Consider the following 27,572-nt stretch of genomic DNA (forward strand, 5'->3'; position numbering starts at 1 on the left):
CAAAGTCATGATTTTTTTTTTTTCGTTTTTGTTTCTTTTTTTAGAAAAGTACAATGGGAAAAGCTCAGTGACGTGGGAAACTCTCTTCAGATCTTCCACCATTCAGCCCCCATTTTTCAGTCCTTTTCTTATTGGAAATTTAATGCCATCTGTTTATTATTATGTTTTTCCATGGAAGAAGAGCCTCATGCTAATGAGTTGTGCAACCGACAGCATTCTTTTCATACTGTCGCAAGGGGTAACGACCGCAATGAACTGTGTTTCTGTTACGATATCCATTTCTTGTGCGGGGTTGATTTCCGACTGGTGCATTCTCACTTATCAGGGACCTCTGATTCTAGCAGAACAAAATCAGCTACTTATTCTAGTTACTGTAAGCAGACACATAACTTTTACTGTAATTTGAAAACCTTGCACTGTAATGGTTAAAAAAAAAAGCAAATCTTATTGAAACTGATTTTGTATTTTTGATTACATCTGAATTTTCACATTTTTGTATCCAACCGTGACCACGGTAGTGCTTCCATAGCTTGTGTTCAAGGTCTTGTTTTCTTTCCAGGTTGATTTCTTAAGATTCTGTTGATGCCAACTGTTTAAGGGGCAGGACTGGGGCCTGGCTAGCAGAACCTGTCATGGGGGTTTGTGTCTTCGGCCAGATCACTGGCAGGCAATGGGAAATCTTGCCTAAATGGAGCAAGCTGACGTCGCATTTCATTGCGTGAATTCCCACAGACAGCTCATATCTCCAGCTAATTTAAGGCCAATGGCTTTGGCCAAACCTTTGCCAAGGACTCTCTCAACTGAGCTGCCCCCTACCCCTGCAATTGCCCAGGTTCCTGGGTAAGGGAGGACGTTTTTGAAAACAAAACTTGTGACATTAATTTGTGATTATGATTTTTTTTTCTTCTTGCTGAAAACGTGCTGGGAACCAGACAGCATGATGTTAGCGCTCTTTCTGCTTTTCCAAATACACCTGTTGTGCTCCTTGGTTTCTTAGTGAAGAAAATTCTAGACACAGACCTAAATATGAACTCTTTTCCTCCTGTATTTCTGATGAGCAATTCTCCCTATGTATTCCTAACTTGTTGAAGTGTTTTCCTTCTTAGCATTGCTTCTCATATTTTCCTTTATTTTTTTACTGAACAACAGCAACAACAACAAACCCACAAAGGAACAAGTAATCGCTTTCTCTTTTTCTCTCTTTCTCTCTCTGATGTGTAATGTTGTGTTGTCCAGATTCTGTATAAAAATATGTATATGATGTATCTGATATTTAGCAGCCACTGGCTGTTAACTTTAACCAATATAATTAACAAAAAATGCATAATGTTGGTGTTTGATTTTTTTTTTTTTACAAAAACACAACCTAGTTAAGATGTTTGTGTATTTTTTGCATGGTTAAAATGTACTTAGTGCATTGAGAAATGTTGTGGAGGTACTCAGTGACAAGGCCGGTTTACTTTTTGATTCTAATGGTGATTGGTTATTGATCAGACTCTTCCCTATGATGTCTGTCTGCTTTGAGTTCACATAATTCTATTTAAACTTGTTTCAGTACTCAAGATTCAGCATAGTGTATCTATCTATCTCTATTGTACTGACTGTTCCTTAAAACCAGGTTGTGGAAGTTCACTTCGTCTGGCACTGACATCTCCATTGCTGATTTCTGTTGAATTGCGTCCCATCTACTTGACTGTACAGTCCAGATCTGAAGCACCCCAGGACCCCATGGACAAGGGCCATCATCTGTCCGCCCAGAGCAGTACTGTGGTTTTTCCCTTGTCATGGAACATCTCCCACCTGCCATCTAGTTATATAAAAGAGGAGAAAAGGACAAGAAGTTAAGTAGGAAGCTAAGAATGATTTATATTTTATACATAAAATTACATAGGATATATTGTGGATATATAGACAAACAGACAGACTTTAAATATGATTGAGCACAAGGACAATGGAAGCTATTGAAGGTCTCAGAGATCCTAGGACTTCCTCCCAGGAGTGTCACCAGATTGAAAGGAAGACCAAGGAACACATAGTTGTTACTTTTGCCTCAGTTTCCCCATTTGTAACATTGGGAAAGGTAGTGTTGGGTAGGGAGAGGCAACTTTAGTTTCTTGAGTCTGCAGTGCATGTGAAATGAAAAGTGGCTCTTTAACTATGTAAGACATTTAACTGATGGATGTTAAGAGACAATGCTCGCAGCATCACCTCAGTTTCCACAGACATCAGGACCTGTTCAGGAGACAGACATGTCTTAAAAGAGTCCAAGATTTTTGTCCATGGTGACCCTGTGACCTTCAGCAGGGTCGCCCTTGCACAGTTTGAGAGGAGACAGAACTGGCAGACAACTTTTCTGCTAAGCGGAATTGAATCTCTGTCCTAGAGTCGTAATTTTTCTCCAAATCCAAATCATTAGGCATGCTTCTCCATTACCCCGAATTACAGAGTTTGCTAACCTCTGTTTTCATACCTAGAATTCCAATAGTCTGTCCCCCTTATTGTCAGGAATCCACATTCACAGTTGGTGTTAGACACACCCAGATAGGTACTTCCAATTTCAATGTTTTTGTAGATGCCAGTTTTGGGGCAGAATCATGCGTCTCTCAAGGCTGGAGGCAGACTCATTCCTCTGAAGTCCTTGGACTGATGGCTTGGCAGTGAAACTCCATCCTGATGGCCAAGGAGATCCCTCTTCAAAGTGAAGAGCTTTGACCTGAAGCACTTCACAACACCCCCTTTCTCATTGACACTTCGCTCCTCTGTGGCGCAACTTTAAGCACTGATCCCAGTTGTGTCCTCTGCTGGTGGGTATCTTTCACAGTCTGCACTTCCTGTTGACTGCCAAAGGACAGGATTCCACAAAGTCATGGTGGCTTGCTGCTCCTCTCCTGCTTAGCTCCTCCAAGGCTGGAATTCAGATGCAGCAATGTGAGCTTGCTGGTAACTGACCAGGAGTCCCAAGAACCTGTTGGAAAATGTAATCAATCCCCAGGAATAAGATTTGCTTGCTTGATTTTTGCAAGGCAGGTAGTGACTTTCATGATCCTAGAATTCAGGTCTAGTCAACATGGACATCAGCTCTCTAGGAGAACTTCGCAGCTCATGTGGCCCAGTCTCCTCCCTTTGCAGATGAAGAAAACAAACCCTATAGAAAGTAATTCACCCAAAGAAAACAGCAGGGAACAGTGCCAAGGCTATTTTGTCCCTCTCTTGAGTTACCCCAAAGCTCTTTTGTCCCTCTCTTGAGTTACCCTTAGTAGTTCAGGGTCTCTTTACTGCATGAAACTCAGATGACATTTTCCAGACTCACACTTGATGTAAGTCTGGGAGTGGTCTCTGCTCAGTGATTACGGTCCATATGCACATCCCCTTCTCCTAACCCAATCCTATGTAAGTCAAGAGGCTTAGAATTTTGGGTGAAAAATGAGCTAATGTCTTATTTACCTATATGTTTTCAGGGATAAAGAAGAACAATGAAAATAAAACAAAGTAGAATCCAAATCTGTAACCGACCCTTACTTAGTCTCATCTCAGGATGTTTTGTACTTCCATCCATCCGCACAGCTCATGCTCATCCTCCTCCACTTTTCTGGATGCCTTCCCCTCTGGGGGTACTTGTTCATTCCAGAAAGAACATTCCACAGTCCTCTTAGAAATCTAAGGCCATCCAAAGCTGTACGATCAATAAGTCTTCAGAATTGACACTAAGTTCCTTCTGGATGTGCATTTTTATGCACCCCTCTCCGAAGCCACCAGAGGTCACAGTGTGTTTCACTCGTGCACACTGATAGGTGTCATTCCCTCAACAATGCCGGCAGGCCTCCTGGCTTCACTGCCTCCCCCACCCCCGTGAGATGGAGAAGCCCTGGCTGGTCTTCTCTCTTTTCCTGGACTCTTGGAGCTTTGTCTGCCAAAGCCTACACAAATATAACTCTAGCTTGGCTCTTTTCTAGACCATATCTCTATCTGAATTTTCAGAATCAAATCTGCAGTTTGCTACAGAGGCCCCTCAATTCTTAATGGGGTCATCACCAAGAAGAGCCTGGTGGAGCCTATTTGCCTCCCTCCCCCGCCACCTCCAGCCTCCATTTCTTAAAAGCATTTTTCTTACCAAAAATGGAGAAATATCTTTGGTTCCTATTAGCTAATGGTGCTCATTCTCGAAAGAGATAAAGTCCTTGAGTTGCAGATTTTCAAAGGGCTTTCTTGCTTCAAAGGGCTTGCCCTTCCAGCCCTTGACACCCTGCCCCCACCAGGCACCCAGTCAGACTCCAGAAAGCAGCCTTGTATCCTGGCCAGGTACCCAGGAGTGAACTTTAGTGTCCTTTCTCGGGGGTTGAGGTGATTTCTAGGAGAAGAGATGAGCAATCCTAGCCTGTCAGACTTCAGAGTTGGAAATTGAGGCCAGGTTTCTACTCTGGAAATGTTGGGCTGAGGAACACCCCCCAGGGGCTTAATGCAGAAAGGAGCATACACAACTGACCAAAGCTGAGGGCAGTTCCCCAGGAAGCCAGCTCTCATAGCAGTCAGGAGGCCCAAGTAACAGCCATGGTCCCCGAGCTCAATTGTATCATAGAAATAATAATGACTATGATTATTATCTTTTAAAGCTAGAACATACCATAACCATGAAAAGACAGCCGAGTTCTGGAGCTATCTCTGTAGTAACTGCCTACCCCTTTACCACTGGGTTCTATCTGGATGCTGAGGGATTAAGTTAGATAACTCTTACCAAAGTAGAATAGTACAAGGAAGTCCCACAGAACCCTACCCTATCATGAACTATGATCATGAACTTGTGGCCAATCTTCTTCTGCCCCTACTGTTTTTTTTTTATATTATTGATTTCTTATTATAACTCTCAGATGTCTGGATAAAGTATTTCCTGCTTTGCTTAGGGCTCAAACAAGATGATTTCTACCACAGAAAGACCTGGTAGGGATCCCCAGTGGGCTGGGTATTACAAATGCTGGTTTAAACATATTGGCCCCATAAGCACCCCAGTTTGGAGTGGCCAGGATTCATGAGAGCATGGTATCCCTAGGACACCAGATCGCCGCCCCCCCCGCCAGGCCCCAGACCCCTCATGGAAAACTTCTTCAAGGTGGCCAGCAAGTGCTGGAGGATGGAGGGGGCCTCTGTCTAACCTGCCAAGGTTGCTTAAGTAGGTACTGTACCCTTTGGCAAGCACCCACTTGAGAACCAACTCCCCAACTCCAGAACCTTGGCAGGCAGTCACATCCCCAGCATGTTGCTGGGAGGTGGCCCTGGGTAAAGGACATCTGTGTGCCTGCTGCTCAGGCCTGCAATGCTTGGAGGCAACTGGCCATCCCCTGCACTCCAGAGCATGGCGGATGCAAATGGCCTTTGTGTGTATGCTGTTCGGTCTTCTACATCTGTCCCTGTGAACAGACTCAAGGCCAAGGAGCAGTTGGTACTTCCCTGGAAGCCCAGCCAAGACCCTACATTCCCATACACACTGGAGCTGTTCTTTCATCTGGTCTAGGGAGCACATTCCCGGATCCAGAGGGCTTGTTCTCTTCCCCAGCTGAATGTGGGCAGCTCGTGAGACATGGGAGCACCCAGCCTGGCTGAGCAAGACACATGGGATTGAAGGCCAAATGGCTGATAGCACAGATTTTGACCTAGCTTCTGCAGGAACCCTGGTGCTGCCACCTCCCACCTGCCAGCTGGGTGACCACAGAAAAGAGACTGTGGGGAGGAAAAGCCTTGGTCAGGGATGGACATTCTTTCCATGGAGCCTTTCAGAGGGCCAGCCGAGAGCTACTACACGGTATATGTGAGCTTTAGGAGTGAGGCTTCCTGGGCTTAGGAAAGAGGGAGCTGAGGACAAAGGGATCCCTCTCACTTTCTGTTGCCCTTCGATCTGGCTGAGTTTAGCTGCCCTTAAATTCTAGTTTGCTGAAGTCCTTATTGCCTTAACAGTTACCCAGTATGCACTCAGAACCAGAGGAGAAGCTCCTTCCCGGGGGGCATGCCTCGGAAGCCTGACCCCAACACCCTCAACCTGCTATGCCTGAACAAAGTGCAAGCCCAGGGGCTGCCTGTTTCTCGCAGAGCAGTGTTGCCAGGCTGAGAATAAACCCAGGACTGCTCAGCGCAGACACCCCTCTGCCCTCGTTTTCACTGCTGACAACCCAGTCTCCACTGCTTCAGATCTGGACTCCCCCCTCTCCTCCTCCTCCACCTCTACCCAGACTCTTCCCCTTCCCCAACAACCCCTCCTCCACTCTCCTCATGCTCAGTGCTGTTCCTGAAGACCATGCAGAGCTTTTTGTTTGTTTGTTCTCTGGAACATTCGACTCACCTTCAGCTGCAGCAAATTTCTTCAGCCTCTCCACCGAGCTCTTTAAAATGAAAGGCAGTCGCTGTCTTCCCTTGGACAATAATGAATGTATCTATTGTAAGTGCAGACCATGTAGAGAAGTGGCTGGGTTAAGAAAAAAAAAAAAAAAGAGGGTTTTTTTTGTAAAGCCTGTTTATTTTTTTAAGTCAATTTTGAGCATTTCTATTTTACCACCTTCACATGGTTTTGGGGAACCCAAATTGTATCAAAGTCTCATGCCAAAAACAAGCCAAAAGTTGTTTTCTTTACCTTTTTCCTCCATGCACCATGATTTCAGTGATTGTTTCGATGTCATTTTAAATGTTTTCTTGTGACATGTACTGACGAAAAAAAAAAGTCATCTTGACAAAAAAAAAAAGATTTATACATGAATCAGAAAGTATTTATTTCAATTTTGTACCTTTCCATTTTAATACATTATAATGTATTGACTCAACTGAGATAATATAAACAGTTCATTTTAATAACACGTGTGTATGTGTGCTTTTCCTTTACGCATGGTTGGGGAGGGACAGAGAATGGTGGAATGGAACGTTCTGGGTGCCAGCTGGTGGCAGTGTGAGCAGAGGGTATGCCCTGGCTGGATCACAGGTTTCTGGCACCTGAGAGTTGAAAGCAGCCTCATGCTAGGAGAGGAAGCAATGCTAAAGGGGAAGTGAGGAGAAGGAGGAGGTAAGTGAGTGAGTCTTAAAAGCTGTCACTGCATCCTGATGTGCAGCCCTCCCCTCGTAAAACCAGGCCTGGAACCAGCCAACTTACTCAGAGACTGGCACTCCAAGGTTGAGAGGGTGCAAGTAGGGGACAACCCAAAGCAAATAAAATGAGAAGAGCTTAAGTATGTCAAAGGAGGGTCGTGAGGATGGGGCAAGGCAGACAAGTTCTGGTGTTTCTGGATATAACACACTCCCCCACTGCCTTCCTACCACCACTCCAATGTCTCTTGCCACAGATTCTCCACTTGGATCCCCGGGCCACCCTGCCTTCAGACCAAGCTCTGACATCCAGTGAGCTAGATTCTTGTCGTTCCGTGAGAGTGCTTGCTTCTTGCTGTGGTAGGGAAGCACAGGATTGGATACAACGACTCTCCTTCTCAGACGGTAGGCTGGAGGTGGGACAAGCCAGGGAGCTAGCAGGAAGAGAGGGTATGGCAGAATATCCATCCAAAGGGTGAGAACATCTGAGTCCTGCAATACCCTTTGCACCACATCTCTGCATGTCCACTCCTATTGATGCCGTGCCCGAGAATGCAGAGGGAGAAACATGGCTTCAGGGTATCCATTCTTCTGTCAGCTCTTTCTCCCCAACAGGTTTTCCCTAAAGCAGCGGGTAGGGAAGCATTCTTATCAGGTAGGGATGGCCAGGACCGTGGATGGAGGCACCACATTTTGGACAGCCAGCTCTTCAATCAATTCCTCTCAGTTTCACCATTCTCTCCATTCCCTCCGCTTCTTCCTATCTTTTTTAGACTTAAGATTTTCTATAACTCTCATCTTAGGTGGACAGAAGCTCCAGGAAGCTGCCTTTGGTTCCCTCCACTCTGTGTTCGGTGTCTTCTAAGATTATGCAAAATGTTGGACAAGCGGCTAATTTGTAGAGGATTTCAAGTACTAAATGAGTGAATTGACATTGAATGAAGCAGGTGCTAACTAATATATTATTACTTCAGTCCTATGGAAGAACAAGTCTGGAGACATGCCTTCCAAGAGAGAAACAGAAATTCCATCTATTCATCTCCAAGTCCCTCTTCCAAACCCGTTATAAAACTGATGAGTCAATCATTGGTTGAAGATTCAGCCATTTGCAGACACTCTGGATTCTAGAAAAAGATGTGGGAGTCTCTTACCAATTGCCTTCAAATCCTTCCTAAATTGAGTTTATCCATTTAATATTTTCCTCAACGGCATTCATAGAAGACCCTTTCCTGAGTGATTGCTCTTGGTGAAGTGGTCATACTGGAACATCCCAAGAATGTTTCTAGACTTTGTCTTTGGACTGTTGTTAACAAAATCCCATAGACAGGGAGCTTAACATGCAACAGAAATGGACTTTTCACAGCCCTGTAGGCTGCAAGTCCAAGGTCAAGGTGTCCGTAGACTCACTGCAGTCTCACTTCCTGGCTCACAGACTGTTCCTTCCTGCTCCCACAGCTGTTGGCGTTCTCTCTGCTATATGCATCTTGTCCATTTCCTCCCCTCCCCTTCACTGCTCTTCCCTGCTTGATTCGACTGCCAAGTTTGCTCATACTGTTTTTTTTTTTTCTTAAAGTTCATTAGTTTTCACCAGCCCCAAAGTAGCTCTTGACATTCCTGTTTTAGAGGTGAAGAAGTTGACTCAGCAGGGCTAAATAGCTCACAGGGGAAACAGCCCCCACTGGTTCCAGTCTTCCCTGTGTCCTAACCGACCTAGCACCTTTCCCTATCCAACCATTATTCTTAAAATGTCTGCAGACAGCTCTGGCAATTGTGCAAAGGCAGTTCTCATCCAGATGGAAAGCTCGCACATGCCCTGTAATGTTGGAGTTCAATTGTTCTCTTGGGCTTTGTGATAAACAAAAGGATCTTGGTGCAGAGAAGAGGAAAGTCTAAAGTTGGCAAGGATTTGGATTGTAGTCAGGGTGTTCTGATGCACGACTTGCTTAATACACAGCTGTAATATCTGCTTTCTCTGTTTTTAAAAAAGATTTTAGGGCCCAGTGTGGTGGCCTAGCGGCTAAAGTCCTCGCCTTGAACATGCCCAGGATCCCATATGGTTGCCGGTTCTAATCCTGGCAGCTCCACTTCCCATCCAGCTCCCTGCTTGTGGCCTGGGAAAGCAGTCGAGGACAGCCCAAAGCCTTGGGACCCTGCACCCGTGTGGGAGACCTGGGGAAAGTACCTGGTTTCTGGCTCTAGATTAGCACAGCACCAGCCATTGCGGTCACTTGGGGAGTGAATCATCAGACGGAAGATCTTCCTTTCTGTCTCTCCTCCTCTCTGTATATCTGACTTTATAATAAAAATAAATAAATCTTAAAAAGTAAAATGATTTTATTGATTTATTTACAAGGTAGACAGAGAGAGAGAGATCTTCCAACCACTGGCTCATTTTGCAAATGGTCAGAATAGCTGGGACTGGGCCAGGCTGAAGTCGGGAGCTTTAACGCCATCTGAGTCTCTCATGAGGGTGTAGGAAATCAAGCACTTAGGCCATCTTCTGTTGTCGTAGGCACCTTAGCAGGGAGTTGGATTGGAAGTGAAACAGTTGGGACTCAAACCAATGCTCATATGGAATGCTGCTGTTTCAGGCTGTGATTTAACCCCCTGTGCCACCATGCCAGTTTCTATTCTTACTTCTTTGTTATTTATCATTCACCCTGAAGTACATGATCCCATGTGGCTAGATGTTATCCTCATCCCCCATTTTCAAGATATAGAATGAGCCTCAGAGAGGCCAGATCCCCTTGCCTGATGAGTGACAGCAGTCATGCCTGGTCCCTAGGTCTGTCCTGATATCTGTGCTCCTCCCTACCACACTGAACTGCCACCCAACCACATTAGACATACAGATCCAAGCCCACTAACACACTCTGGTAGGCAGAAAAAGGGGCATAGTGACAGCCATGGGGTCTACACAGAACCATGTTGGGTCTAGATAACCATGGGTATTGCCAAGCCCAAGAACAAGAAGCCATCATGAAGAGCTCCTGAGGCCGAGATGGCCATATAGACGGTTCTGGTGACAGGCAAGGGACCTGAAAGAAGCTAAGACTCAGACCCAAGAGGGCTAGCTGAAATCAGGAGAGACAAAGAGTCCTTGAAGGAAAAGCAAGAGGCTACAAGAAGACAGGCAGCACAAACAGGCAGCTCAGACGACAGCTAAGATCAGACATCTGGAGAGGGAACAAAACACAGGGAAAACAGAATACGGCCAAGTAAACAGCTGGTGAATGTGAGGCCAGGGAGGACCTTGGGGAGTTCTTGATGCCTTTTGAGTTACTATAACACAATACTTGGGGCTGGGTAACTTTATAAAAAAAAAGAGATTGATTTATTTGATGGTTCTGGAGGTCAATGGGCCTAAAGTCTGCAGGCAATCCTCTTGCAGGCACAGAGTCCCAAGACAGCACATTCACATGGCAAGAGTCAGGAAAACTTGTGTGAGCCCTCTGGTCTCGGTCTCTCTCTCTCTCTCCTGACAAAGCTACCAGGATTCAAGATTAGGACTCTACCCTAGTGACCTTATCTAATCCTTAACCACTGCACCATTGCGCTGGGCGACCTTATCTAATCCTAATCACTTCCCAAAGTCCTCACCTCTAGACACCATAGTTGCAATAAATTTCCATACTCTAGTCCCTCACAATAAAGAACAGAGTTTGTCACATGAAGCTTTGATGACGGGGGTGGGAGAGAGGAACAGCAGTGCCCCATCACGACGCCATGACACTGTGAAGATGATAGAAGAGTTAGGGCTTTCTCACACTTGAGGGCAAAAACCAGGGCTTTGTAAACATTGTCTCCCATTAGAAGCCAAATCTTAGCGTGTGGAGGTGTCCTCTCCATCACTGGCTTTGAGTTTACCCTGTAGATTCCATTTCAAAGGATCATAAATTCTAGGAAAAAAGGAAGTGACCAGCAAGCAAGAGCTGAGAGCGATGAATGAAGTTGTGTTTCTGACTGCACCTTGCTGTAATCTGGGCATAGTGTGTCCATCCCAGTGCATGACTTCTGATAAACTGAACTGACATCCACGCCTGTGCTCCCACCCTAAGTAAGTCTTCCTTCTCTAGTCTAATTCCTTTCCTATCTGGCTAAACATCCACCACCAAACCACACTTGTATACGTGGAGAGGAAGACAAATAGAAAGCACAGGGGGAAATCCTACTGTTGAGAGATACTGCTGGCCCAGTCTGTCCCTTTTGCCCCAAGAGACAGAGGGCCACAGCATGGAGTATGGCTCATGACTTTTGGCATGCTTGGTGATTTTGACTACTATAAATGTGGTCCAGTTGTTGCCCTGGAATCAAATCCTGTCAGTTCAGTATAGCTTTGTCTTAGGGGAGAATAGGTTACAGGGAGGGGTAACACACATTCTCTAAATCCCAACCCCCTCCTCTGCCAAACCGCTAACAAATACAAAATGTGGACTCTTATTGGAGCAGAGGTGATGCCAGCTGTGTAAGCCAGGACTCCTACCATGGACAGTAGCATGTCATTCTCAGTAAGTGCACACTCACATGATTCTGTTCAGGGTTATGCTAAAGGTGACCTGTGGTTTCCAAGTGTTGACAGATTTCTGTCTTGAGCACCTATGATGTATTCATAACATCCCGTGGACTGAGTGGGTAAGCTGGAGCTAAACGCCCGCCAGCCCAGGTACTTCCATCTGCTGTACATGCAGGCCACACTTCGCAACACATGCCCTTCTTCACCAATTAGTGAACACTAGAGACATATAGAAAGTACTCTGAGATGATGAAGACGTCTGTGTTGTGACTACCAGGAAGTTCTGACCAAACTGAGATGCACACTGTGTCAACCTTCTCCCATCCTGCTGACACTACCAGTATGAATTGTGAGCCACAGCTTTTCCAGAAGTTTCTATGCCTACACTAACTGTATCTGTCTGTGAGTGTGGACTGTTGTAGATACCACTTAAAAGCAGGATTTTAAAAAATGGGGCGTCTACACAATTTGCAAATAGTTATTTAACACTTTTTCACAAGTGTTTTGTTGTTGTTCTTGTTATTTTTAAGGCACTAATGCAGTCAAGTAACTGCATAAATCACAAACGTCCTCAGGGGGCTGGAGAAATGTCCCCAAAACACTTCCTGGTGAAATATTTGTGCACTGTGGTTAAAGCCTCTTCTAGACCCTCCTCTCAGTCACTGCGGACCCCAGCCACGTCCGAGGATATCTCCCCTAACTGCTAGGAACCTATGACCCGTTATCCACACTGGACTCAGGAGTCGGCAGATCCGTCCAATGATTCACTCCCCAAGTGAGCACAACGGCCGATACTATGCCGATCCGAAGCCAGGAGCCTCTTCCGGGTCTCCCACGCGGGTGCAGGTTCCCAAAGCTTTGGGCCGTCCTGGACTGCTTTCCCAGGTCACAGGCAGGGAGCTGGAAGGGAAGCGGGGCTGCCGGGATAGAACCGGCGCCCATATGGGATCCCGGGCGTGCAAGGCGAGGACCTTAACCACTCGCGCCACCGCGCCGGGCCCGATCAATAGAAATCTTTACGTATAGTCAAAAAAACAAGACAGAGCTTGGGTATTCGGCTCAGTGATTACCACGTCCCTCTAGCCAAGGTTCTCCAACGCTGTCCCCGAGACTGTGAGCGGCTGGAGCACAGAGTCCATGGCTTCTTTCCAGCGTGGATTTGACCACGCCGATGATCTAGCTAACCCTTCCCGCGCGTTCGCTCTGCGTGGACCCAAGCAGGCGGCGGTCCACCAGTTGTTCTTCCCCTCTCCGCCACGTGGTCGTGGTGCCGGGCGCTCGCTGATGACGTCTTCAACACGCGCCGGGGACGGCTGCCAGCTGCCCGGCGTGAGAGTTTGGCCGCTTCTCCCTCGTTCTGGAGCCCGCAGTCCGGCAATCGCCAGGTCCCGAGGCGCGGGCGCCCCTGGTTGTGCAACATGTCGATGCTGGCCGAGCGTGAGTGTGGGGTGCGCGGGTGCAGGTGCTGGGTGGCCCTCTCGGCGCCCGAGCGGCAGGGACTGGGGTGGCCGACGCGCCACACTCCGGGCAGGGGTCTCCGAGGCCGGAATCTGGGCTCGGCGTGGCTCGGCCTGTCGGCCTGTCGTCCCCAAATAAGTTGGCCCCGGGTTTGCTAGTCCGTCCGACTGCGAGGGTCCCCCGGAGACGAGCTGGGGCACGTGCGGGTCCCGGAACTGGCTCTGCCGCCTTCGGTCGTGCGGACACCGGGGGCTCAGCCTCCTCGGTGCGGGGAAGGCTCGCGCCAGGCTGTGAAGTCCTATTGTTGAAGATGTTGTGGGACCAGGAAAAGAGGCGAAAAGCGTTAGGATGTCAAGCACTAGACTTTAGCCTTGGGGTACAGCACGAGTGGTGGCAGTGCAGGGTTAGGGAATAATTCCAAGACTGGTTTTTGCTTGGTTGGAATTACCCCATCCTCGGAGACTTAGCCTCAACATCCTTCAGTTGGTGTTGGACGTTGAAACACCCGTTTTTGGAAAGAAGTCCTGTAACTCCATATCTGGGGAGGCTACTGCTGAATGATATCTGTAACTTAGGTTGCTACCACCAGATGGCAGTGTGCTTTGCCCAGGACTAGCCGGCGCTTCACTTTTCAAAGTTGAGTCGTGAGCCTGTCTATATTACCATGCCAACGGCAACTGCACAGGGATGTTGTGAAATGAATGCTACCAGCAGCCTATTGTGTTAGAACCACCGAAGGGCTGGGAGCACCAGGTGAATGAGATGGGCGCTCTCTTGATTCTTTGCCAGTAGAAAATGGCCCCCAAGTCATTGATTTGGTGTCTAGGTTTTTTGTTTGTTTGTTTGTTTTCCCTGGGAGCTGGTCATGTAGACAATATTGCCCTAGCTTTGACCTAAGGTCTAGACTTCCAGGAGAACCAGGTGCTCATCTAAAACTACATTATTTGGGCCCCGAGATCCCTCCTGTCTACGCTGAGAATGGTAAATGCTTCTGAAATCAGGACTGGTCCTGTGAGAGAGGCTTGCAGAGGATAGGGGTGAGGCCTGCCGTGTCAGCTCTACCGTGGTGTCAGCTGGACGTAGAACTGTCTGTGGCATTAGAATAACCATCTCTACTAGAAGTTCGGGGAATAAGTTATGGGTTTTGGGCACATTCAATGAGAAGAGATCATTTGTAGGTCTTGTGTAGATGCTTGCAGGTCCTAGTGACGGTTGTACAGTGTGTTAGGGATGCTTGTGAAAGCTTGGGAGTCAGTGGGGACCTGGATTTGTGTAAAGGGTCTGGTTTTTGCTGGGGGATACTTTAGGCACATTTCTTTCCTGTAGCCCCATGTTTTTCTCTGAAAGAAGGGGATAACATCTCCCTTCCTTGGCTTACTTTGGATTGTCTTTCATGTATGTAAAGTCTGGCATGTCGTAGACAACAGTGAACGGGGATAGTTGCTGTGGCTTGCTGTCTCTGGTGACACCGGTGTTCACAGGTGTTTGCTGTTGCCAGTGACGTAAGTTGAAGGCTCAGTGAATGGTATATCGAGCATTTTGTTGTTGCATTTACGGCAAACATTTTAATTTTATTATAAGGTCAGTTTGTGTTTTGAATTACTGAGGAAATCAGAAGCCACCACCAACCCATTAACAATCTTCTCTATGGGGAATCTGATACCATGTCTAATAAAATATATGTAACATGTGGGGTGTGTGTGATGAGACATGTTTTCATTTACAGGTCGGCGGAAACAGAAGTGGGCTCTGGATCCAAGAAATACAGCCTGGAGCAATGATGATTCCAAGTTTGGCCAGAGGATGCTAGAGAAGATGGGGTGGTCTAAAGGAAAGGTATGTGAGAGCGGAGCCAGTTTAAGAGGCTATACATCTACATCCGGGCATTCCAGACATACATGCATGTGGGACACCCCTAGGAGACTGGGAGAAATTTGTGTTAGATCCTTAATGATTTTGCAGAAATAAGTTTTAGTCTGTGTGTGATGGTAAAATTGGATGTGAGGATATTTGGTGTGAAAATTACACTTATGTTGGAGCAGAAGGACTTTGAAATGTTGCATAATTTTTCATAATGTGCATTTCCATGAGCTTTCTGAAGACCCTTCTAAATGTCAGCTCTTTAATATGTAAACTGCTGTAAGTAGAAACTTCTAAATTTGCTACAAACAGCATCACACCCAACCGTCGGAGTTTCCTATTGCTATGAGTGATGGTTTATTCCCCTGTATAACTAGATTACAGATGCCTTCTCTTTTGTCACATTCTGTGTATTGCTAACCTGTGGTTTAATTCACTAACAACATTGGGAACGATGGACTACTTTCTCCTTGAAATACTTGCCTCTGGGCTTCCACAGCACCCAGTCTCCTAACCACACTGGTCACTCCCAGAGTTGATGCTGGCTCTTGTTCAGCCACCAGCCATTTCCTGTCTTCAATTCAGGTGGTCTTGTTATTCCTGCACCATGCTTTCAGCTCTGTAATGTATGTGTCCACTCTTCTTCTGTCCTCTGTGCTCCAGCCCTAGAGATTCATCAGTTTACTTGACTTCTTTAGTTGACTGAGTGTCTCTTGTTGTAAAACCCATCATCTCCCATTTGTTTTCTGCCTGGAGGTTTCCCCATTTCCTTTAAAAGTTTCCTTTTCATAGAAGTACTCCATGACACAAAGGGATGCTGCCATCTGTCTGCACACACATGTCACACTTGGTTCCTCTGCTGTTGAACTTTCCACTTCCCTAATTGATACTCTTCTTTATCCAGACTGCCATCCTGGTCTAGTCCCTGCCAACCCCTCAACCTCTCAGCAGCCTCTCAGCTGCTTCCCTCCTGTGGTCCAGTTAATATAAGACAGAATAAACATTTAAGATCTGGAAATTAAATTATATCATTCCCACTTAAAAGTCTAGCAAATTCCTACTTTAACTTCCAAGAATGTCCCATTCTGTGAGATCCAGCCCCTTTCTGTCATCTTACTTCCTCTTGGTCCACTCTGCACCAAGGCCTTTCCCATTTTGCATCTTGCACTAGTCTTCCCCTCATTGGGGACATCTTCCAGAGGCTGGAATCCTGTTTGATGCAGTGGACTGGGAGTTCCCCTCCTTCCTTTCTCAGTGTCACTTTGTGAAAGTATCTGATGGGCAGAGCTGTGGACTCCAAACCCCTCCGATGGGCCTCTGTTTTGTAGCAGTGGCCTGCTGCTGAGCATCGGCCAGAGGTATGCACTGGTAGTGTTGGTGTGGGCCTTGTGTTGGTTTCAGTTGGAAGAACTGGCATGTGTTACTGCAAATGTCTCCTGGCTGTTACCTTCTGAGCATCCACTCAACTATGTTCACCATTAGGGCCATATTGTAGATGCTTAGTAACTAATCAAACAGTTGATAAACGATGGAAAAGGGAATCTCTACCTGAAACAAAAAAATGCTAACTTTGTGTTTACTCTCTCCAGGGTTTGGGGGCTCAGGAACAAGGAGCCACAGAACATATTAAAGTTCAAGTTAAAAATAATCACCTAGGCCTTGGAGCTACGATCAATAATGAGGTGAGCAGCATTGTGCCTGTTGGCTGTCTTCCTTATATAATTTGATTTTGTGAATCTATATGAGCTATTAATTCACTCACGCTGATTGATCAGTATTACCTGTGTAAATGTGTGTTGACCATATTTTGGACAACCAGAGATCCCCAGTTAAGCTGAATCTTCATTGTGTTTTTCCCCTTGCCCTGTTGTCCTTGAGAAGGCTTTCCTTGCTCATTACTAAGAGACTCAGGTTATTTTTTTGCTGAACTTTGCAAAACATTTTCTTCCTATGGGAATACTCATTTCAGAGCAGCAAGGAATTTTTCTTTACCTATGCTCCAAAATTAGCTAATATCATTGAGTTTGATGACCTGTAGTTTAGGAAAGACTTCAAGAAAGTGGAGCTAGTTTTCTGCAGCTTTAGTCTGACTTTAAGTGTATAGCAGCTGAATTTATTCACGTTGTTTTTGAAAGTTGACACTTCAGAAATGTAACACTGCCACTAAAAATTAGTGGACTACAATGCTTTTCATTTTGATTATCACTGTTCCGTTTGGGAAGTTATCAAAGGTGAAAGTGTTCTTCTTAGTCTGTTACAGACAGCAGACTAGGAAGAAAATTGAAAGAATTACTTTAGGTAGGTTGAATTATTTTGATTTGTTCAGTAGTGCTAAGAGGATTAGTATAGCACAGATTTTCTGACCCCAAGGAAAAAATTTGTGCAAGGTTGATTTTGAATGTAGCCTTTGACAGACAGATAACATACACTTACTTATTTTCTTTGGAGAGCCACATTTTCTTATAAAATCAGATTCTGTTTGTTGTAATGAGCTTAGTAGCCAACCACTGTGCAAATGCATGTTTCAGGAGACAGAGTTCTTCCTAGTCCCTTCTAAAATTGGAGCTGATGCAAGTCATTACAGTTGTGCTAAATATTTTTGATACTGCTGGGCAAAGAGGAGAGTTTCCATGTCTCACTGCCGTTGGCCTTTGAGCCATATTATTTCCGTAAGTGGAAAAAAATGAGGATTTTATTTTAATATTTAGCACATAGGTAGCCTATTGGTTTTTGAGTATAGGTTGGCTAAGAATAAGACATCCGCATTTGAACCCAGGGTTTGGGATTCCAAAAACCTCTTCTTTATTGCTGGTCTAGGTAGATCACATTGCTTGAATCCATGTAGATTTTTTTTTCAAATATTATTTTAATGAACCATTAAAAATTGTATGTTAACTGTCAGATTTTCTTTACTGCAAAATGTATCTTGTTTCATTCAGTACAGGTAAACTCCAGGCTTTATGCTCTTTGTTCTTATGATATTTTCAGGATAACTGGATTGCTCATCAGGATGATTTTAACCAGCTCCTGGCTCAGCTGAACACTTGTCATGGGCAGGAAACTGCAGGTAGGAAACGTTAGTGTTGTCAGTCATCAGATTTATAGAAGATGTCATCTCAGTGTGAAAGGTCTTTATCGGGATTTTTGTAAGCAGCTGAACTCTGTGAGTGAAGTGGTGGAAGCTATTGCAGATACTTATTTCTGTTTGTGTTTTAGTGGTGTTTACACTCAGTGAACATTTAGCCAAATGCAAACTTTTTTCCCCATTAAGAATTTGAGCCTGATAAAATGAATTCATTCAGTTTATATCAGATTTGATAAATGATCTTTCCAGGAATGCTTAGTTATGACCAAGATGTTTTTAAAATGCAAAGCAAGGAGTGCCAAGTAGGTCTTTAAGCAGTAGCCAGTGAAAGCTTAATAGGAAACCCTTTGTCGTGTTGATTCAGCCTAGCAGCATTTGTTTCATTTTCACATTTTGTAAGAGGCTCACATTGCCAAGGAACAGTCACGTTTGTTGCAAAGGGTGGGGTTCTAGGCATTTCATAGCCAAGCTACATGAGGGGAAAAGAGCAGCACCCTCTGTGTTTAAGAGGGTGGTACCACTGTTGGAAGAGGGAAGAGCAAGGCTGGTGGGACCTCGCCACCCCGCCTCTGGCCATTGGGCAGGAGTGAAGAATTTAACAGTTTTTTCTCACTGGATGTTTGGAAGACAAGGATATAACTTTAATTCTGTTGTATATTCATGAAAAAGTCTAGGCTTTTTTTTTTTCTGAGACTACTTTGTAAAAAAATGTAATATTACATATGATGAAATTTACCATCTTGGCTATTTTTACTATGAATGTACTTAATACTAGTTCAGTGTGAAGTGTGACGTTACTTAAAAATTAGTGACCATTGGTGTTAAGTGCATTGGGTTTTGATGTGCCGCTCTCATCAGTAGGTACACAGAGCTGTTTTTGTGTCATGAAACCAAATCTCTGTACCCACTAAGTGTGGCTCCCCAGACACAGTCCCTGCTCACCACCATTCTACTTTCTGTCTTTACCAGGTTTGACTACTTCACAAATCGTACAGGGTTTGTCCCTTTTTAAAAAAGATGTTATTTGTTTATTCACTTATTTTGAGAGCTGATTTCTTTTTATTGGAAAGGCAGATGAGGTTTATGGAGAGGAGAGACCAAGAGAAACTTCTTTCAATTTCTGGTTCACTCCCCGAGTGGCCACAACAGCCAGAGCTGAGCTGATCTGAAGCCAGGAGCCACGAGCTTCTTCCGGGTCTCCCACATGGGTGCAGGGTTCCAAGGCCTTGGGCCATCCTCTACTACTTTCCCAGGCCAAAAGCAGGGAGTTGAATGGGAAGTAGAGCAGGTAGGACACGAACCAACGCCCATCAGCTAATTGAGCCATCGCTCCAGGACCAAGATTTATTTTTATTTGAAAGGTAGAGTTACAGAGAAGAGACAGAGAAAGATCTTCCATCTGCTGGTCTTCCATCTGCTGGCTTACTTCTCAGAAAACCCCAACAGCCGGAGTTGAGCCAATTCAAAGTCAGAAAGCAGAAACTTTCTGGGTCTCCTATGTGGGAAGCATCCTTTGCTGCTTTTCAGCCCATAAGCAGGGAGGTGGATGGGAAGCCAGGACTTGAACTTGTGCCGAAATGGGATGCTGACACTGTGGGCAGAAGCTTACCTTACTGACCCCTCTCGTCTGTGCAGGTTCCTTTTCTGCCTGAGGTGTACAAATGTCTTCAGTATTAGGAGAGCTGCTGTGACTAATCCATAGACCACTAGAGGGAGCCAGTCACCCTACTGCAATTGGCACTATGCAGCGGTGCTTCCATTTCCAAATCAATCCAAACCAGGCCTTTTAAACTGCGAACTCCAGTCCTGAAATGGCATTTAGAATATTCGTTTAAGGGACAGCACTGGGGCCCAAGTACTTCATTCTCTGCTGTTTTCCCAGCTGCATCAACGGGGAGATGAATTGGAAGGGAAGCAGCTGGAGCTTGAACCAGTGTTCATATGGGATGCCCATGTTATAGAGGGTGGCTTAACATGTTGTGCCACACTACCACCTCTGTGACAATCTGTTTCTTCCTTTCTTTCTCTCTCTTTTTTTTTTTTTTGCTGTTTTAAGATTTATTTGTTGCTTAGTTGAAAGATTTTCAGAGAGAGGAGAGACAGAGAGGTCTTCCATCTGCTGATTCACTTCCCAAATTGTTGCAACAGCCAGAGTTTAACTGATCTGAAACTGGGAGCTAGGGACTTCTTCCTGGTCTCCCACGTGGGTACAGGGGCCTAAGGTCTTGGGAATCCTCTGTTGGTTTTCCAGGCCATAAGCAGAAAGCTGGATTGGAAGTGGAGCAGTTAGAACATGAATCAGCACCCATATGGGATATTGATGCTTGCAGGCAAAGGATTAGCTTGATATGTCACTATACTAACCCCATGACAATCTTTCAGTCTGTCTTATCTGTATTTGCTTTTTTGAAAGAAAAAGATGCCCTAGCAGTGGCATCTTGGAATGGTTATAGCACTCAAAGCTAGGCGATTGCGGAGATGGACATTTAGTTTTACTGTTGATGCAATCACAGAAGTTAAGTTTGCTTTTCTGTTTTTCAGCCTTCATTTCTAACATATATGCATGTTTCAGTACAGTTTTATCTCAGTATAGATTCATACTGTCACTACCACATAAGTATGCAAAATTATTCTGCTACCACAAAAGGGCTGCTTCATGCTGTTTCTTTTTGTTTGTTCCCACCTTCCATCCATTGACCTCCTATACCCCATTTTCATACCTTTCCCCTGGAAACTGGCATTCTTTATCGGTAGTTTTGGCCTTTAGAAAATGTAATATAAATGGGATCGTATAGTATGTACTCTTTATTGATTAACCTTTACATTTTATTTGTTTTAAGAAGTTCTATTATTTGAAAGGCAGAATGATGGAGAGAGCTAAACAGACAGAGATAAACATATATCATCATTCAGCTACTGGTTTCCTCCCCAAATGCCTACAGCAGTCAGGGCTGAGCCAGTCTGAATCCAAAAGACATCAATCACTGCTTCTGAGGTGCCTTTGCAGGAAGCTGGGTCAGCAGCAGGGGCAGATTTTGATCCCAGACACTCTGACATGCGATGCAAGGGTCCCAAGCAGCGACTTAACCTGGTGCCACAGAAGCCACTCCTAATTTTTTAATTTGAAAGACAGAGACATAGACAGAACTCTTCGATCCACTGGTTCACTTCCCAAATACTCTGTAATAGTCAGTGCTGGACCAGGGCAAAGCCAGGATTCCAGAACTCAGTCTGGGCTAATGACCTGAATGACAGCAGGCTGTCTTATGTCATGTGCCTTAGCAGGAAGCTGAATTTGGAAGCAAAGCCAAGACTTGAACTGAGGCACTCCAGTATGGGATGTTGGTATCCCTAGTAGAAGCTTAATCATTGTGCCAAACACTGTCCCCAGCTGACCATTTTAGTTATTTGAGAGACAGAAGGAAAAACAGCCAGCCAGGCAGAGGACTCCTATCCCTGGTTCACTACCCAAATGTCTACATCAACCAGGGTTCAATTTGAATTTCCCATGTGGATGTCAAGGACCAAGCTACTTGAGCCATTCCCTACTGCTTCCAGGATGTGTGTTAACAGGAAACTGTAATCTGGGGTTGGACAAGGACTTGAACCCAGGCATGAGTGGTATGTTAACTGCTCTGCCAAACACCTACTGCTACATGGCCTTTCTCCTAAGCAGAATGTCATGAGTTCGCTCTAGGTGGTTGCATGCCTCAGTAGTGTGGTTCTGTTTATTGTGAACTAGTGTTCCAATGCAAGGATATAACACTGTGCTAAGCCATTCATTCACTCATTGAAGGAATTTGGGGTTATTTCTACTGTTTCATTGCGAACAAGGCTTATGTGGATATTTGTGTGAAGATTTTTGAGCACATTGTTCTCTTCCTCAAAGGTTTTATATATCTCTATAGTATACTTTTAAAATATATATATATATTTCTAATCAGTTACTTAGAGTTGAGTAACAAATAGAAGGACTTCCAAAACTTTTGTTTAGATAAAACAGTTTACTGAATGAAGATTGATTGCATGGAGTTTAATGGAATGGTTTTCACTTTTAAGACTCCTCTGACAACAAGGAAAAGAAATCTTTCAGCCTTGAGGAAAAGTCCAAGACTTCCAAAAACCGGGTTCATTATATGAAATTCACAAAAGGTAAGCTGAAGTATTTCTGTATTTGTTTTTGAAATCAACAGCTGTTGCTGGCAGTGGCTTCTTGTTTTCTGTATAGAATGAGGACTTATAGTCCCTGCTGATGGGATTGATTGCTGTCAACAGTGTTACTGTCTCTGCATTCTTGGGGCTGCTCAGGGGTCTTGTTAAATGGAAGGAGCCAGGTGAGTTCAGACTATGAGGAAGTCTTAATGATGAAGCTGAAAATGGAATCCCATGTACTGTTGGAGATAAGAAGAAACTATAGGGGGCTATGTTAGAAAATAATTGTAACTTGTTGCTCAACATTTTAAGTCATATTTTCTTAGTTCTCAGAGCTAAATGTTAGGGTTTAATAGCCTTTAGTGCTTCAATTTAGAGACATGTATGTTCCAAATGGAGATCTCCAGTGTTATAAATCACACTCCCAAATTGACACTTGTATTATACCACACTGTTTTTCCAGTTCATGGAGTGTTGACTTGGATATTCCATGGCTGTTGTGAAGGTGGGGTTAGAGAACATGTTTGAGAATCAGATGGGAAGTCCTATGTAACCTCCATCAGCACCGTTCCCAAGGCCCCTTCGCAGGTCTGTCATTTAGGAGTGCAGTCCTCTGTAGCCACTGGGTGGCAGCCTTGTTCTGATAAGAAATAATCGAGCTAATCACCTCCCCAAATGTTTTCCCATAAAACAGTATCATGAATGAGGTGTGCTTTCCAGCTACAAAGTTCTGTTTATTACATAATATACTTAAGGTATAGTAGGTCTGATGTTGACTTCGCTGTGATACCTGGTTATTATTTGTTGGTTTTCTAGAGGAGAATGGTTCTATGTTTCTACTTCCATAAGCCAGGAAACCCATGTTGCTTTGCTTTTGCCTTATCAAACATGCCTGGGGTGTCTTTAACTCTTGGAAGTAGGCTGCATAGCAGTAGAAGCTGGAATCCCCACTACTGTGAACTCTTGATGGGGTTTCTCATTTGGGGCCATGATCCCAAAAAGTAGGACTGGGTTTAATTCAAATGACAAGACACTACAGAGCTGAGTGGGTTTGGGAGCTGAATAGCTTAGGGATTGTGTTCAGGGCCAGACTGGTGTGCTTTGGGGAGCCCTTCCACACCTTCCCTTTCTTTTTCCTCTCAGGCATGAGGCATCTTTGTTAACCTGTGTGACTTCTGACCAGGACTCCTCTCTACCTTAAACCTGCCCCAGAACAGAAAGCAGGCTTTGTCAGCCCCTCCTTTAGTCCTTGGGAGGAGAGTGAATGATGGCTTTCTGTCCAGTGATCACTTCGTGCATAGCACCTTAAAGATTCTGTTTTCATTAGATACAATAGGGAAAAAGAACAGGCAATGGAAAGGTGTCCCTACATGGTGAACTACTGAGCGGTGATTAGCCTGGAATGTTTGCAGGGAATGGCAATGTGGGTAAGCTTTCACTTTTCAAGTAGAGTCTTCTAATATTTCTTTGGGTCCTGACTGCATGCATGATTTCATCTGAAGCATTTACTGAAGCTCAGATAAACCTCTGTAATCTACTTTAATCTATTAGATACCAGTAGTAGTTGCTTTCTATTTCTAGTTAAGCCACTCCCTTTCTGGGTGACCCTGTCAGACTGATACACTGTGCTTTCATATGCTCTGGAGAATGAGACTTGTCTGTTTGTTAGGCTAACATGGGGAAGAGGCAACATTGGCATGCAGAGAAGAAGGTGCAAGATGAATTTGAGAGAAGTAGAAGAGCAGAGACAAACTGCAGGCTGGGGTGTGCAGAGAGCATGAGAGGAGGCAAACACACAGTGAGGAAAGCAGTTTTTTACCACCCCTCTTCATAACCCACAGTGAACGCTAATGGTCATTTGCTGAAAGAAGTGTTGTATTTCAGAGTGTGTGTTATCACTAGCTGTCTGCTAATGTTCTCTAGCGTTGGGCTGCCTTGGGTCACAGGAAGTCCAGGTTCTGGCCGTTCCCCTGTCAGACACATCACCTAACTATTTCCCCTTCTTTCAGACTCATTTTCCTCTTCTATAAAATCAGGAAACACTTGTAAGTCACTCATAAGCTCCAAACTATGTTGTGTTTTATGTTGTCCAGAGTCCTTTTATGGAACTTTTGCGTTGTGCATAATAGGAATGTTAGCTATGGGCATGCTCATATTGAAAGTGATCAGTTCAATTATTGGTGAAGCTGATGCATGTCCTAACTCTCCTTATGGTCCAGAAAGCTAAAATATAGGAAATTGGCATTTTGTAAGTTAAGATAAAAGCTTTACTTGGTAAGATTATAGTGGTAAATGGGAAATGGATATTGTGGTGCAGTAGTTAAGCTGCCAACACCTCCATCCTTTGAGTGCTTGGGTTTGAGTCCCTCCTCTGCTTCTAATCCAGCTTCCTGCTAATGCACACCTTCAAAGGCAGCAGGTGATGCTTTAGGTTCTTGGGTACCTGCTACCCATGTGGAGAACATGGATGGTGTCCCTGGCTTCTGGCTTTGGAGCACTTTTGGGAGCTTCTAAGTATTAAACCAGTGGATGGAAGATACCTCTCTAGTTAACCATGTTCTGCTTTTGAAATAATGGAAAAAAAATGCAAAACAGAGGTGTTAATAATAAGTAGTAATATAAAATTTGCTACTTCTTAAATAGCAGCCACATCATTCTACTTCTCACACATATTTCTTTTCTATCTCCAAATTCCAAATTTTGAGTTGAAATATGACTTTGAAAGTTACTTCAATCTGTATTTGTTTTAAAAGTCTAACTCCAATGTAGTTTCTTTCAATTGGAAAAATATTCTCCAGAGAGGAAAATATGGAGTTAAACAGTGAGTTTTGAATGTTTTTAGCTGAATGATGGGCAGTCATGGAGAGCTGTGATCCTCCCTTGCATGGTGGAGGATGGAAAGCACTATTAGTTGTGCAACTTCTTGATGCAGTTTATGCAGCTTCTTATCCCTGTGACTATATGTGACATGTCCCCGGTGGCTGGTGGTATGTGCAGCGTCATTAGTCCACACTGGGCTTTGGTGGAGAGGAGCACTGATGCTGACTCTTGACATTTAAATATGAAGTAGCACCAGGACATGCTTTTTAAAAATTCAGACTGTTTTCTTACTTGTGAAGGTCTCAGCCTGATTCTTTCAGACGTCCTGTGTTTCCATTGTGCCTAAATTGTCTTTATCTTTTTTTTTTTTTAAGATTTATTTATTTATTTATTTATTTTTTTTAAAGATTTATTTTTATTATTTTTTTATTGGAAAGGCAGATATACAGAGAGGAGAGACAGAGAGGAAGATCTTCCGTCCGATGATTCACTCCCCAAGTGAGCGCAACGGGCCGATACTATGCCGATCCGAAGCCAGGAGCCTCTTCCGGGTCTCCCACGCGGGTGCAGGTTCCCAAAGCTTTGGGCTGTCCTCGACTGCTTTCCCAGGCCACAGGCAGGGAGCTGGAAGGGAAGCGGGGCTGCCGGGATTAGAACCGGCGCCCATATGGGATCCCGGGCGTGCTAGGTGAGGACCTTAACCACTTGCGCCACCGCGCCGGGCCCAAGATTTATTTATTTTTTATTACAAAGTCAGATATATAGAGAGGAGGAGAGACAGAGAGGAAGATCTTCCGTCTGATGATTCACTCCCCAAGTGACCGCAATGGCCGGTGCTGTGCTGCTCCAGAGCCAGGAACCAGGAACTTTCTCCAGGTCTCCCACATGGGTGCAGGGTCCCAAAGCTTTGGGCCGTCCTCGACTGCTTTCCCGGGCCACAAGCAGGGAGCTGGAAGGGAAGTGGAGCTGCCAGGATTAGAACCGGCGCCCATATGGGATCTTGGGCATGTTCAAGGTGAGGACTTTAGCCGCTAGGCCACGCTGCCAGGCCCTGTATTTATCTTTTGTCCAGTGCTTATTATCAATCTGTCCGTTAGGCTGCATTAAAACAACAATAATGCTATATTGTCATATTTATCACTTTTGATTTAGGAATGAACATCAGTTTCCTGTATGGTTGAAGGTACCTATATAAACTACATAGATCTTAAGTATTTTTAACATGTATTTTTTCTTTGTTTTTATTATTTTTTGATATTGTTTTCGTAGTTGAGAGGGATACATACACATGTGGAGCTTTGATTAGGTGGGGAGGGTCAGATATGGAGAAAAATGTGTGGGACAAATGTTACAGTTATTTTTTTTTTCTCCTGTGTCTTCAAGGAGGTTGTGGGGTAGCACTTCTTACTGTCAAACTACGTCAGCACCCAGGGGTGGAGGCTGGTCACTTGCTGATGCCTTAGACCATGATGTGGGGAAGAGTGTTCCAAAGGTGTTACTTGAGTGGTTCTGACAGTTTTAAGAAGTTGTTGGTTTCATTGTTCCAGGAGTGAGAAAATCTTTCCAAGTTCCATTGGTTGACCAAGTCTACAGGCCCAGGTTGCATCCAAAGGTCCAGAAACATGTTGCAAAGCTTGACCAGGAGAATTGTCCAACTTGTTTTGCTTCCCATCCTCTGACTAGGCAGTTGATGTCCCCTGCTGGCTTAGATGAGGTGTCTGTTGTGTCCCCTGTGTGCGTCTGTCTGATCATGCAGACCATCACACAGGCATCAGCTTCTGAGGAGGCCCAGTCCTGGTATATTCACTCCCAGCTTGGACCACACATCCTGTGATTTTCCCTGTGGCCAGGGTCTGAGTCCAGTGATCTACTTTAGGAGTGTCCTAAGAAACCTCACCTGGTGTGACCTCAGACTAAATTCCTTTTTAAGATTTATTTATTTTTATTGGAAAGTCAGGTTTACAAACAGAAGGTGAGACAGGGAGAAAGATCTTCCATTTGCTGGTTCACTCCCCAAGTAGCTGTGACAGCCAGAGATGAGCTGATCTGAAGCCAGGAGCTAGGAGCTAGGGGAGCCAGGAGCCTCTTATGGGTCTCCCACACTAGTGCAGGGTCCCAAGACCTTGAGACATCCTCCACTGCTTTCCCAGGCCACAAGCAGGACTGGAACGGAAATGGAGCAGCCGGAACACAAACTGGTGCCTATATGGGATCCTGGTCTATGCAAGACAAGAACTTCAGCCACTAGGCTACTGTGCCCAGCCCAGACTTAACTATTGTTTGCACCAGCCAGTACAGTGTCAGGTTCAGTCTGTCACTTGAATTAACCTGCTGCCCAGCCTATCCTGCCCACCACAGACTCAGTACTCACACATACCAGCGGGTGCTGTAGCCCTAGTTGGGGCTATCCCCTAACGAGTACCACCAGGCCTGCGCTGGCTTTTGCATGTACCAGCCTCTGCTGTGGCCTAGCTTGGCCCAGCCATTTCCCATCTGACTCGTGAACACCCATGGGTGAGGAGTCTTAGTTCAGCCTGACCTGTCCCAGACAGGTGCTGCTGCATTATCTGCCTCTCTTGTCCCCAGACTGGCCCACGTACACCCCAGTGCCAGCTTTCACACTCA

The 27,572-nt window shown here is 45.0% G+C and overlaps 1 protein-coding gene across 1 annotated transcript in view; it reads left to right on the forward strand.

Annotated features, from left to right (window-relative positions):
• Positions 1 to 12,883: 12,883 nt before the first annotated feature.
• The window catches only part of PINX1 (PIN2 (TERF1) interacting telomerase inhibitor 1), a 77,737-nt gene continuing 63,048 nt past the window's right edge, over positions 12,884 to 27,572 (forward strand). The window contains exons 1-5 of the mRNA XM_040965864.1: positions 12,884 to 13,009; positions 14,757 to 14,866; positions 16,480 to 16,572; positions 17,879 to 17,957; positions 22,035 to 22,127. Coding sequence (XP_040821798.1) covers positions 12,991 to 13,009; positions 14,757 to 14,866; positions 16,480 to 16,572; positions 17,879 to 17,957; positions 22,035 to 22,127 — 394 coding nt within the window. The 5' untranslated portion in view covers positions 12,884 to 12,990. The remainder of the gene's footprint in view (positions 13,010 to 14,756; positions 14,867 to 16,479; positions 16,573 to 17,878; positions 17,958 to 22,034; positions 22,128 to 27,572) is intronic.

The sequence above is a fragment of the Ochotona curzoniae genome, unplaced genomic scaffold, assembly GCF_017591425.1.
Source record: "Ochotona curzoniae isolate NIBS_2020 unplaced genomic scaffold, NIBS_Ocur_1.0 scaffold_4505, whole genome shotgun sequence".
In the NCBI taxonomy this organism is placed as follows: domain Eukaryota; kingdom Metazoa; phylum Chordata; class Mammalia; order Lagomorpha; family Ochotonidae; genus Ochotona; species Ochotona curzoniae.